The sequence below is a fragment of the Neoarius graeffei genome, chromosome 13, assembly GCF_027579695.1.
Source record: "Neoarius graeffei isolate fNeoGra1 chromosome 13, fNeoGra1.pri, whole genome shotgun sequence".
In the NCBI taxonomy this organism is placed as follows: domain Eukaryota; kingdom Metazoa; phylum Chordata; class Actinopteri; order Siluriformes; family Ariidae; genus Neoarius; species Neoarius graeffei.
The window spans coordinates 76,654,630-76,668,826 of record NC_083581.1 but is presented as its reverse complement, the minus strand read 5'-3'; the positions used below and the strand labels follow the sequence as shown (position 1 = coordinate 76,668,826).

The following is a 14,197-nucleotide window of genomic DNA, read 5'->3' as shown; positions in this document are numbered from 1 at the left end:
TAATAGATTTATCTAAAGTCAGTTGCCAGTGCTTTTTGATGATGAGCTGCAGGATAATGAGAGAGAACACTATGCAAAAGTCTTAGTCATCCTTTTTTTTTTTTTTTTTCTTTTTGTACAAACTTTATCCTGATGGATTATATTTGTTGTTTTTATGTCCATTTTCTGGAAAACCCATTTCTAGAAAAGTTGGGATATTTTCCAAAACGCAGTAAAAACAAAAATCTGTGATTTGTTAATTCACACTAAACCTTTATTTAACTGACAATAGTAGAAAGAAAAGATTTTCAATAATTTTGCTGACCAACTTAATTGTATTTTGTAAACATAAGCAAAGTTAGAATTTTATGCTGCAACACACTCAAAAAAAGTTGGGACAGAGGCATTATTACCATTGTGTTACACCACCTTTCCTTTTAAGAACACTTTTTTTAAAAGGTAGACTGCCTTTCAGGTTTTTCAAGTGTAGGTCATAAAAAGAATTTTCCCGACACCCAATTATTTTTGTTTAGTGACCGAAAGCTACTGAATTGGAGTCACAGACTTCCAATTTTATTAGTTTTTTAAAACAGAACAATTAATGAATTTAGAACCCTAAATTCTCCGCTATTTTTTCCTGCTTCACCATGACCCAATTCAAGATACTACGTCATGCATCACGTGGTGGGCTTTCCTCGTTCACGCAAGGCATTGTGGGATACAAATTTGAAGCAGGAGAGAAAAATGGAGGACGTGAGTGTGCGAATGAAACGTGAAAGACCGACTACAGTAACGGAAAGCGAGAAGAAAAGACGTTATGTTCTATACGAAGGAAAGGAAACGCAGGACCAAACTAATAAATATGGGCGCTCAGCGAGCACCTCGGTGTGATCAGCTGTTCGTTTAGCGACAGAATGATGGAACTGTCAGTGCACGCTCAAAGGGAAACCTGTAGATGGCAGTAATGCAACACTGTGGATGCCAGCTGCTGTAAAACCCAAAAGAAGAAGAAGGTAAACCTGCGCACACGGACTTCCTCTGTCTGCTTGACTGCGCGAAGCAAGCGATTTCATGCACATTTGCTTTAATCCCCTCAAATTAAATAACTTCCCAGCCACAGAATGGCCTGATATTTTGTGAGATATTACAGAAATAAACATGTATCACAATCACCACATTTCAGAGGGAGGTAAATTTCACTGATTTTATGAAATCGAAAGGCCGTCTAGTTTTAAGGGAAATTGTAATGTTGCATCATACAAAGACATCTTATTGGCCCACATGATGTCCAAGTCTTCTCTTCATGATGCCACATAGGAGACAGATCTGGACTGGCAGCAGGCCAGTCAAGCACACGCACTCTGTCTATAAAGCCACTCTGTTGTAGGCCATGCAGAACGAGGCCTGGCCTTGTCCTGCTGAAATAAGCATGGGCTTCCCAGGAAGAGACGACATCGCCTTGATGGCTACATGTGTCTTTCTAAAATCCAAGTATATGCCTCCACATCAGAGGTACCTTCACACATATGCAACTTACCCATGCCATCACAGATGCTGCGTTTTACACTTTTCTCTGATGACAAACTGATCATGTTCACCTTTGGCACTGAGAACTCAGTGTCGCGTTTTCCTGAAAACAAGCTGAAATGTGACTCATCTGACCACAGCACACGTTTCCACTGTCTTTCGGTCCATCTGAGATGAGTTCAGGCCCAGAGAAATCAGCAGTGTTTCTGTATAGAACTGATGAATGGCTTCCTCCTTGTGTAATGCAGTTTCAGGTTGTGTTTCTGGATGTAGTGGCGGACCGTGTTAAATGACAACAGTTTTCCAAAGTATTCCTGAGCCCATGTAGCTATATTTGTCACATTAGCATGACAGTTTATAATTAATAATAATAATGAGTTTAACTTATATAGCGCCTTTCTCACACCCAAGCTCGCTTTACAATTACAAAAAAAAAAGGGCCTGAAGGTCACGCACATTCAGCAGTGGTTTCCAACCTCGTCCTTTACGCACGGAGATGTCTCTGAATTCCCCAAGTCTTTTCAGAATATTATGGACTATAGATTTTGAAAGACCTAAATTCCCTGACATCTTGCATTGTGAAATGTTCTTTTCGAATTGACTAACAATTCTCTGGCAAATTTTGGCACAAAGCAGTGAGCCACGCCCCATCCTTGCTTGCAGAGACTGAGCCTTTGGTGCTGTCCCTTTTAAACCCAGTCATGTGACCAATTAACCTGCTTATTGTGTAATTTTCCAAAATGGTGTTACTTGAATATTCTATAAACTTTTCAGTCCCTTTTTTTTTTTGTGTGTGTGTTGCAGCATCAAATTCTAACTTGGTTTATATTCACAAACTACAATTAAGTTGGTCAGTAAAATTTATTGAAAATCTTTTCTTTGTACTTTTCCGTTGAATAAAGGTTCATGTGAATTAACAAATCACAGATTTTTATTGCATTTTGGAAAATACCCCAACTTTTCTGGAAATGGAGTTTGTATTAAATTATGAAGAGCAGAAACAGTAATAAATGAAACAAAGTCAGTATTTGGTATGAGACGACCCTTTGCTTTCAAAAAAAAAAAGTAGTCTTGGGTCCAGTGAGTGCAGTTTTATAAGGGATCTTGCAGAACCAGCCACAGTACTGTACAGAATCTTCACCAATTAAAATGGCAATATTCCCAATGTACTCAATATGAGAAGTTTCCACCTCATATTACTTTTAAAATAAAGCTTCATATAAATTTAATTTCTTTCCAAACCGGAAGGTAGATACTGTAGTGTTCTCCCTGATCTAACACACCTTCGTGACATCATGAAAGACTTGAAGGAAAAAAAAAACTCCACATTGAACCACATACATGTATGTTATTTACCAGCTGGGAGGTCCGTATGGTGAAATACCGTGACCGAGGTCTTGAAAGTACTGAGTGAGGCCCTCTGGGCTGAGGTCAGTATTCCAGGCCGAGGTCATGGTATTTCACCATACGGACCGACCTTAAGCTGGTAAATAATATATTTATTTTTTTCTTTACCAAATTCTAACAGAAAACGAGAGCGCCCGAAAGGGAAAACCGAGCCGAGCCGCCATTTTGAATCCTCATTCACGGCTGTAATGCAAATGGCTTCCTCCTCGGTATACAAGTGCACTTCCATGGCAGGAAAAAAACTACATTTTGCCGCCTATGTAGTCCCCTATTTATACAAATAGGAGTCATTCAGGATTCAGCCATGTTTTTGCTCGGCGTTAGCAACAGTTAGAGGTTTTTATCTTTCTCCTGAAATGTTTTCTTTTATTTCTTCTTCCTCAGGGTAGTAAAACTCGCTTTCGCTGTGAACACTGTCGTTATCGCTATCCATGCTGTAAAATTAATGCTATTCTCCTGAGAAATGCTGGCAAAAAATTTACAAGATTTTTGATAATCTTATAAATAAATCTTATTTAAAAAAAAAGATAAATGTTGACAAAAAATGCTACTATGTATGATGTTGTGAACGAGCGAGTCGCCAGAGGTCTGTAACCGGGGTCCGTATCGTAGGATACAGACCCGCTCGCCAGCCAATCAGAGCGCAGGATTTGATGGAAACTGGACTGCAAAAAAAATAATTATCAATATTAACAATTATTCGCTGAAGGTGAAGTGAATATCGGTGAATAATAAGCGAAACAAATTCAAAGTTATTATTCACCAATATTCGCTGAGCCTGAGTCGGATAATTGTTTTAGTATAAACACATAGGTGATTATTAACAAAAAAATGTATTTCAAACGTCAAAAGCAGCATGTAAATGTAATAACTTTGCGGCGCAGACTTGTCACTTATCGACGCCAACTTGTTTTGAAATGGATAAAATAAACCCCAACTCCACCTTACCTTTGAATAGTTTCAGACCAAGCTTTATAGCATCTTTAGTGCTTTGAGGAACAGCATTTTCTTTCATCATTTGTAATTCTTCCTCACTTGCAGTGACGAAGCGATTGGACGCCATTTTGCCGAGTCGCTCGAGGTGATTATCGAGAAATAAGGCCCGGTCCCACAATACTGATAACTATAACAATAACTGCAAATAAATCAGTCCCCTACAGTTTGTGGTCGGTGCTCACACCAGACCGATAGTGATACCTTTAGCCCAGGCCTGGGTTTATCCGTATCAGTGAGATTCTGGAGTGATTTTTCCAGGCCTGGACCTGATCCGATAAAACATCTGACTAATCAGGTCATTGTTTACATGTGACGTTGTTTGAGCACGTGCTGTTTTTCCCCCTGGGCATCTTTGTACATCCTTGTTGCATCATCAAGTCACGGGGTGTGCGTGTGTGTATATCTCACACACTATTTATATATATATATATATATATATATATATATATATATATATATATATAAATAAATAAAAGTGTGTGTGATAGATATATACACACACGCACTTTTTTATGTGTATACTAGTGCATCTCAAAAAATTAGAATATTGTGAAAAAGTTCAATATTTTCCATCAGTTATTTAAGAAAGTGAAAATGTTATATATTATAGACTCATTACACATAAACTAAAATGTTTCAAGCATTTTTCTATTTTAATTTTAATCAGTATGGCATACAGTACAAAAACATAAAAAAAATCTCAAAATATTAGAATATTTAATTTCGAGTTTGAGTAAAACAGTATGAACACAGTGTATCTCTCGGTCTAGTTCAGTACACACAACCACAATCATGGGGAAGACTGCTGACTTGACTGTTGTCCAGAAGATGATCACTTATGCCCTCCACAAGGAGGGTAAGCCACAAAAGGTCATTGCTGAAAAGGCTGGCTGGAAAAGGTGCACAAGCAACAGGGATGGCCGCAGTCTTGAGAGGATTGTCAAGAAAAGTTGATTCAAGAACTTGGGAGAGCTTCACAAGGAGTGGACTGAGGCTGGTGTCAGTGTATCAAGACCCATCACGAACAGACATCTTCAAGAAAGGGGATACAACTTTCGCATTCCTAATATCAAGCTACTCCTGAGCCAGAGACAATGTCAGAAGTGTCTTATCTGGGCTAAGGAGAGAAAGAAATGGACTGTTGCTCAGTGGTCCAAAGTCCTCTTTTCAGATGAAAGTACATTTTGCATTTAATTTGGATATGACGGTTCTAGAGTCTGGAGGAAGAGTGGAGAGGCACAGAATCCAAGGTGTTTGAAGCCCAGTGTGAAGTTTCCACAGTCTGTGATGATTTGGGGTGCCATGTCATCTGCTGGTGTTGGTCCACTGTAGTTTATCAAGTCCAAAGTCAACACAGCCATCTACCAGGAGATTTTAGAGCACTTCATGCTTCCATCTGCTGACGAGCTTTTTGGAGATGCTGATTTCCTTTTCCAGCAGGACTTAGCACCTACCCACAGTGCCAAAACTACTACCAAATGGTTTGCTGACCATGATATTACTGTGTTTGATTGGCCAGCCAACTTGCCTGACCTGAACCCCATAGAGAATCGATGGGGTATTGTCAAGAGGAAGATGAGAAACACCCGACCCAAAAATACAGATACGCTGAAGGCCACTATCAAAGCAACCTGGGCTTCAGTAACACCTCAGCAGTGCCACAGACTGATCACCTCCATGCCACACCGCATTGATACAGTAATTCATGGTAAAGGAGCCCCAACCAAGTATTGAGTGTATAAATGAATATACTTTTCAGAAGTTGGACATTTCTGTATTGTAAATCCTTTTTTTGATTGATTTTAGGGAATATTCTAATAATCTGAGATACTGGATTTCTGATTTTCATGAGCTATAAGCCATAATCATCAAAATTAAAACAAAAAAGGCTTTAAATATTTCACTTTACATGTAATGAATATAGAATATATGAAAGTTTACCTTTTTGAATTAAATTATGAAAAAAAGGAACTTTTTCATGGTATTCTAATTTTTTGAGATGCACTAGTGTGTATATACAGGTGTGTGTATGTATTTTATATTATACGCAAAGCACAGATCTTTTTTTCACAGATATGATATTTTAGTGAAATATCAATAGTAAACATAAATGCAGGTAAGATATTTTAATTATGAAGTTCAGCAGTCCAAACATTTAATTGACTTAAATTAAGACTTGTTAATTTTTTTTTTTTTATCCGTGATGCATCATTTGTATGAAATTGGTAACCAATCTGTAATACACTGAACCGTCCATAACCAATCCGTAAACTATTCGCATCCGTATTAAAATCCATAACCACTCCGTATTTTGTATCCTTTTTAAAAAATATATATATATTTCTGTAATCCGTGACCTATCCGTATTATATCAACCACCGGAGTGTGTACGTGGGTTGTTTTGGAGTCCAAGCTGTACAGTATGACCCGGAATAATGTGCTACGACTTGGAAAAAACTTCCATGACTATTCCTAAGTTGCATGTGTTTATTTCCCTGAGTGTCAGGACCAAGTGATATTATAGTGGGGATTATAGTTGTGGTGTTTCTGCTCCAGACTGGAACTACGTTCAGGCAGAGGGAGAGTCAGAGTTGGAGTTATCGGTGCTGTGGGATCGAGCCCTTTGTCCAAATTTCTCGACCAATCAGCACGTGCGATTTTCTCTAATCACCTCCATGTTTATACTAATATTTAACATGTGGAAAAAAGTCGTCTTTTGTAATGAAATTCCGTTTCAGCCTTTGTTTAAAAAAAAAAAGTTTGTATTGGATTTTCATTTTACAAAAAGACACAAGAACAAATAAAAGCCAAGTGTGCAAAATGACGCAAAAAAAAAAAAAGTACAAACGCATCGTCAGATCAAATTTTGTCGTACTATACACACTTGCTCTATACAACCATATCAACAAAACAGAAACATGGCGGTCCGGGGGTTTCCCCGATGAAGGCACATTATCATGAGTCCACAAAAAGTACATCATCATATATAGTCCAGAGAGCAGGAGAAAAAGAAACTAGGACGTGCAGAGGGTGCACCTAAACTGTTCCAGGCCTGTCCAACAGATGCGACAAATCCTTGTCCTTCATGTAAGTGATAAAACGACCCCATACATTTTGAAATACATCCTGTCTGTCCTTAAGAGTGTAAGAAAATTTTTTCCAGAGGTAAACAAGAGGTCAGTTCTCTAAACCACACAGCAATAGCGGGTTTACCAAAGCTTTTCCATGATAAGGCTGTTGTCCTTTCTGCTTGCAGGGAACACGTATTTATAAATATTTTTTCCATGATGCTTTATTGTGTGTCCCTCTGGATAAAGACCTAGCAGAAAGAGCCTAGGTTCCAGTTCTAATCTAACTGAGAGAATCTCCTGTACAGACAGTCTAACCTCCTCCCAAAACTCCCTCCCTTTTGGACACTGCCCGTTTCAGCCTTTTTAATTTAAACTGCTTTCACTGATGACTATTTTCACTTATTTGGTTAACGAATTCCTGCATTACCCACGATGCTGTTGGCTACCTGCTGATACCTCAATGACAGTGATGCAGCAGCACTTTAATCTGTTCATTCGTATTGAGGGTAACACTGAAGCTATTTGGAAGCATGCGCTCGTTTGTAAATGGTGAATCCTGGCTGGTGTCCTTTGTTTTAATTTCCATCTCCTTTTAAATGTCACTGACGTCACAAGGAACGTCTCCGTGTGACATCAGACAAGCGCTAACTTCTCACAGGAGCGATGAAAATCCAACATCGATCAAATTTCAGTTTACGCAGGTTTAACGTGTATTAAAGTGGAGTTTTCCTTTAATGATTGATTAAGTGAAAGCTGTTAGAGCAGGAAAAATAAAAATACGCACTCCTTCGGGTCTCTGAAACCGCAAATGTGAACCACTGTGTAACACTGCGTGAAACCTCAGTTTTCCAATCCTTGTCCTTTCTTGCAGCGTTTGCAGAATGAATGTGGGCGTCGCTCACAGCGAGGTGAACCCCAACACGCGGGTGATGAACAGCAGAGGGATCTGGCTCACCTACCTGCTGCTGACTGTCGTCTTGCACATCGTCTTGCTGAGCATCCCGTTCCTCAGCGTGCCCATCGTGTGGACCTTAACCAATGTCATTCACAATCTGGTAGGTCCACGCAGGATGCATTTGTTCAAAGCGATGCATGCTGGGAATATGTTGATAGGTGATGCAGATCGGATTTTTTTTCCCCCCCTCAGGACAGCGTGGATGCAAAAATCCCAGCTTTTCAAATCCGAGTCACTTCTAGTCAAGTCAAATGTGCTTGTATAGCGCTTTTAACAAGAGACATTGTCCCAAAGCAGCTTTACAGAATCTGAATGACCCAAGACATGACCTCTGTAACACTGTAGTTGAGTAGTGTTAGAAATCAGGTGGTTTTGGGGACGGGGCAGTCACATTAAAGATGGATATGGGTCACTTGCAGTTATGAACATGAGCTGTCAAGATAGACGGGTCTGAGCAGAGCCCAAAATGGGAAATGTGAAAACAAGTTTGTACAATGTGGAGAATTCTTTGTATGTTCATTTTAGTTTAGTGTTTGTTTTTTTTGTTCGGGCTGTTTCACAATCAGGGTAAACTTTTCACGTCCACAATAGTCCAAAATTCAAACCTCAGATTTTTATGTTTTCGGCAGCAGAGAAACCGAGATTGCCAACGTGCACGATTTGGGCGTAGCAGCTATGGATTTGTAGCACAATTACGGTGCTACGTGTAATTGTAGACCTGAAAATAATACGGTTTTCAACTGGTTTTGCCTGTGTATCGATCAAATAAACATTTTCGCCGTTTGGACTGTTCCACGGTTTACACCGATTCTGATAATTCCAGGAATTTCCATATCCTTGTGTTAGCTGTGCTGTGATTGGCCCAGAGGTGACCTGATTCATGCTCTCGGCCAATCACCCTGTCCTCCTCAGGCCTCGTGGTACATAAGGCCTCCACAAAGCTCCTCCACTTCTTCCTGTCGGCCACCACAACCCACACCTCTCCCTTTCTTTGCTCTCCGGTCCGTCTCCATGTTGTTTTTGGTCTTCCTTTTTTCCTTTCCCTTCCGGTGCCCAGGTCATTGCCGCGTTACAATCATCGTCATGATCCTGTCTGAGAATATGGCCAATCATCTTCCATCTGCGAAGCGTCACCTCTTCGCTCAACCAATCGCAGCGCGTGTTAAATGCAGCGCTCAGAAATGTGCAGTAGTGATGCGTAGTCATCTTCCTGGATGCAAACTGTCTTCATCGGTTGCGTTTTCCAGAACTGAAGCTTTCGATTTCTCTCACAAATTAGTGTCCGGTGTGAAGTGAAGAGTCATAGAACAGAAGTACGCTGGAGAAAGCAAAGTCAGCTACATACAACGAATGTTGCAGATGGGGCAGCAGTACGCCATTGATGAACTTCCACTACAGATCCGATTGGCGCACAACAGGATGGCGCACCGCTGCATTTTGGCCGTACTGTTCGTGCTTCTCTTGACCACACGTTTCCAGGTCGATGGATAGGTTGCGGTGGAGCATTGCCGTGGCCTCCACACTCTCCTGATTTGACGCCCTGTGATTTCTGGTTATGGTGAAGGAGCGCGTGTATATCAGTGACCTCAAGGACAGAATAAGGACCATCTATTCCCTGTGAAACGCGTGTCCGGGCTTTAAATGGTGCTGTTTTTGTGTTGAACACTACAGCGAACAGGTTGAGACCGTCCTGTAAATCATCTTGCACATATGATGTATGTTTTGTGAATAAACGGTGTCTACCATTTAAGTGTTAACATAATTTTTTTTTTTAAAGATATTTTTTGGGCTTTTTTTCACCTTTATTGGATAGGACAGTGTAGAGACAGGACAGGAAATGAGTGGGAGAGAGAGACGGGGAGGGATCGGGAAATGACCTCGGGTCGGGATCGGGAAATGACCTCGGGTCGGAATCGAACCCGAGTCCCCGGATTTATGGTATGGCGCCTTAGCCACGACGCCCCCAGTGTTAACATAATTTTGACTAACCCTGTAAATTCACAAAATTTGTTGGATGATAATAGTCCAGTATTTAATCTCCAGTTTGAGTTGCTTTTGGTTTTCGGGACGAGTAGAAGTGGGGCGTGGTCTGAAATGACTTGAGTATTCACATTGTTTCACTGAGGGTAATAATATTTTATCAAGAAAAAGGTCATCAATTTGAGAATATGTTTGATGAACCTGGGAATAGAAAGAAAGCTCTTTTGTTGTTGGGTGGTAAAAACGCCATACAGCCAGTTAGGTTTTTTGGGCACGATCTGTCAAGCGTGGGATTGATAGATAAGATTCCCTCCAAAGATAAGATGTGTATTCATGTATGGGATGGATGAGAATAGTTAAGTCATAAAGTTAGGGCAGTTCCAATTGGGGGCATAAACACAAACCATAATAATGACAGGAGTTTGGAACGGCACACCACCACCACCAACAATAAACCGGCCATTAGGATCAGATACGACCTGTTCTGATGAGAACGCTACTCGCTTGTGCAGTGATGTACAGTAGCTGTACCTCTCGAACACCTATTGAAGTTGGAGTGGAAAACCTGTCCAGCCCAGTGTGGTCATATACACGGAGGTGGGTTTCTTGGAGAAAAGCAATGTCTGTTTTCACATTCTTAAGATGCGAAAGTACTCTTGTCCTTTCAATAGGTCCATTAAGTCCCCTGAGATTCCAGCTCGTGAACCTGATGGGTCGTAGCACATCTCTCTGGCTTTATGTCAGCCATAGAATCTGTGCCAAAATATCAGCCTTCTCAGTGCTCTGGTGAGACGGTGCCTTAACCAAGTCAGCATAGTAACATAGAGCAAGGTAGCAACAACATATACACTGCCATCATGGGAGGACAACGGGAAAAAACCAAAACACTCCTCTAATGAAACTCGACAAAAGAAAATGAAAAAACCCCAAACACTTGAACAAAAACAGGTGTCCGAGATGACACCTTCAGGTTCAATAGATACTTACATATTTGTCCTAATCTCATCTTTATAACATGATGAGTGTGCAGGCACTACGACTTTACAACCCCGATTCCAAAAAAGTTGGGACAAAGTACAAATTGTAAATAAAAATGGAATGCAATGATGTGGAAGTTTCAAAATTCCATATTTTATTCAGAATAGAACATAGATGACATATCAAATGTTTAAACTGAGAAAATGTATCATTTAAAGAGAAAAATTAGGTGATTTTAAATTTCATGACAACAACACATCTCAAAAAAGTTGGGACAAGGCCATGTTTCCCACTGTGAGACATCCCCTTTTCTCTTTACAACAGTCTGTAAACGTCTGGGGACTGAGGAGACAAGTTGCTCAAGTTTAGGGATAGGAATGTTAACCCATTCTTGTCTAATGTAGGATTCTAGTTGCTCGACTGTCTTAGGTCTTTTTTGTCGTATCTTCCGTTTTATGATGCGCCAAATGTTTTCTATGGGTGAAAGATCTGGACTGCAGGCTGGCCAGTTCAGTACCCGGACCCTTCTTCTACGCAGCCATGATGCTGTAATTGATGCAGTATGTGGTTTGGCATTGTCATGTTGGAAAATGCAAGGTCTTCCCTGAAAGAGACGTCGTCTGGATGGGAGCATATGTTGCTCTAGAACCTGGATATACCTTTCAGCATTGATGGTGTCTTTCCAGATGTGTAAGCTGCCCATGCCACACGCACTAATGCAACCCCATACCATCAGAGATGCAGGCTTCTGAACTGAGCGCTGATAACAACTCGGGTCGTCCTTCTCCTCTTTAGTCCGAACGACACGGCGTCCCTGATTTCCATAAAGAACTTCAAATTTTGATTCGTCTGACCACAGAACAGTTTTCCACTTTGCCACAGTCCATTTTAAATGAGCCTTGGCCCAGAGAAGACGTCTGCGCTTCTGGATCATGTTTAGATACGGCTTCTTCTTTGAACTATAGAGTTTTAGCTGGCAACGGCGGATGGCACGGTGAATTGTGTTCACAGATAATGTTCTCTGGAAATATTCCTGAGCCCATTTTGTGATTTCCAATACAGAAGCATGCCTGTATGTGATGCAGTGCCGTCTAAGGGCCCGAAGATCACGGGCACCCAGTATGGTTTTCCGGCCTTGACCCTTACGCACAGAGATTCTTCCAGATTCTCTGAATCTTTTGATGATATTATGCACTGTAGATGATGATATGTTCAAACTCTTTGCAATTTTACACTGTCGAACTCCTTTCTGATATTGCTCCACTATTTGTCGGCGCAGAATTAGGGGGATTGGTGATCCTCTTCCCATCTTTACTTCTGAGAGCCGCTGCCACTCCAAGATGCTCTTTTTATACCCAGTCATGTTAATGACCTATTGCCAATTGACCTAATGAGTTGCAATTTGGTCCTCCAGCTGTTCCTTTTTTGTACCTTTAACTTTTCCAGCCTCTTATTGCCCCTGTCCCAACTTTTTTGGGATGTGTTGCTGTCATGAAATTTCAAATGAGCCAATATTTGGCATGAAATTTCAAAATGTCTCACTTTCGACATTTGATATGTTGTCTATGTTCTATTGTGAATACAATATCAGTTTTTGAGATTTGTAAATTATTGCATTCCGTTTTTATTTACAATTTGTACTTTGTCCCAACTTTTTTGGAATCGGGGTTGTACACCACCGACTGACTGATGGAATTTACTTCCCTTTCAAATGTGATGGTTTTTGTGCACCTCTGATGTTTACTGTTTAACCGCATAAAAACCTTTTTATATGCAACAGTTTTCCATACTTAACAAAAACCAGCTGCGCTTTTTGGAGAGGAAACTTCTGGTCAAACGCTTGACAGCACAGTTAAGTCCGTCCATCGCAGATTGAAGAGAAAAAGAAAATCAGGTATTTTCTCTGTTCCAAAACTATCCTAATTTTTACGTTTTAAAACAAAGTACAGGCCAATGCTGATTCAAGAAAAATGATTCAGCCTAATGTATAGCTTAGTTGTAAATTTTGTAGATAATCTAGCAGTGTGTAAAAAAAAAAAAAAAAGGGCTAAGCCCTCTAGCTCCGCCCATGTACCTTTTTAATATCCGCAGGCTGTATGAACTTAACGCAAACATATCTCTAATCAACTGTGTTCTCAACGTACATAAACTGCAGTGAAATGCCGTACAGGACAGTCCGGTCTGCGTGTAGCTTCAGTCCAGTTTTCAGAGAACACAATAAAAGTTAGAAGTGATGTGCAAACAGACTTCATACTGTTCACTTACTCCTGTGAGCATGGTGACACTTCATCCGCGGAGTCAAATATGCGACTCTGTCCGTTAATGGTGACCCGCAGCCTCGCGGGGTAGATCAGACCGAAGCGTAACCCATCCTTGAAGAGGAGAGACTTCTTCACTTTATTGAATGATGCCCGTTTCTTGGCGAGTGAGGCACTGAAATCTTTAAAGATCCTTATGGGATGACCCTGGTATGAGATGTTCCGTGTTTTCTTCGCCCATAGCAGCACACACTCCTTCTGGGTGTACCTGTGAAAGCCAACAAGAAAGGGCCAGGATCTCTGTGCTGGTTCAAAGTCAGTATCCAGTGAAGCATCTCCAGTCACCTCCTTAAGCGTCGTTTGAATCGGGAAACCAAGTCCTCGACAGCCAGCTGCAGTTTTTCATTTGTCTGCGTGATGGTCTCCACCTTAGACTTAAGTGTGGCTACTTCGCGCTCCAGAGTCACAAGGTCGTCTGAGTGGGAAGTGAGGGCAGTTTTCATTGTGGAGAGATGCTTGGATTGGTATTCAGGGAGATGGTGAGTTCGCCTGCTACATCTTACGGAGTTTCTGGAGTTCACCGATTTAGCATGTCCAGTGTTAAGCCTAGGTCACAACCGGACGTACAATTTTTTGGCCGTGCGATTTTTGGCGTTTCCCAAATCGCTGCGTTTTTTTTTTTGTTCATGGAGAAAGACGCACGTTGGCCGCAAGTTTGTCTTGCAACCTGAAAAAAACGTGAGCGCCCGTAGAGTTTGTTTGACATGACAAAGAACCTCTGCGGCCAGTCTACGGCTCGAAAATCAGCACGTCACACGCGCGCCCTCCGTGCGTTTCTTGCGTTTTTTGCACGTAGACTGGCCATAGGAGCACGTACGGCCGGTTGTGACCGAGGCTTTAGCAGTGGTGCCCAGCTGCTAGCATCTGCCTTGCTAGCGTCTTTATTGTGCGGGCTGAAGCGTTGAGTCAGCTGAGGCTGGCTTTTGCTGTGGTTTCTGTGGGATTTACTCATTTCAGCTCCAAAAATGTTACGCTGAGAAAAATAA

At 41.1% G+C, this 14,197-nt stretch overlaps 1 protein-coding gene across 1 annotated transcript in view; it reads left to right on the top strand.

Annotated features, from left to right (window-relative positions):
- The window catches only part of ormdl2 (ORMDL sphingolipid biosynthesis regulator 2), a 43,196-nt gene that overhangs the window by 21,531 nt on the left and 7,468 nt on the right, over nt 1–14,197 (top strand). Inside the window, exon 2 of the mRNA XM_060938548.1 lies at nt 7,852–8,035. Within this exon, the coding sequence (XP_060794531.1) occupies nt 7,862–8,035 (174 nt within the window). The 5' untranslated portion in view covers nt 7,852–7,861. The remainder of the gene's footprint in view (nt 1–7,851; nt 8,036–14,197) is intronic.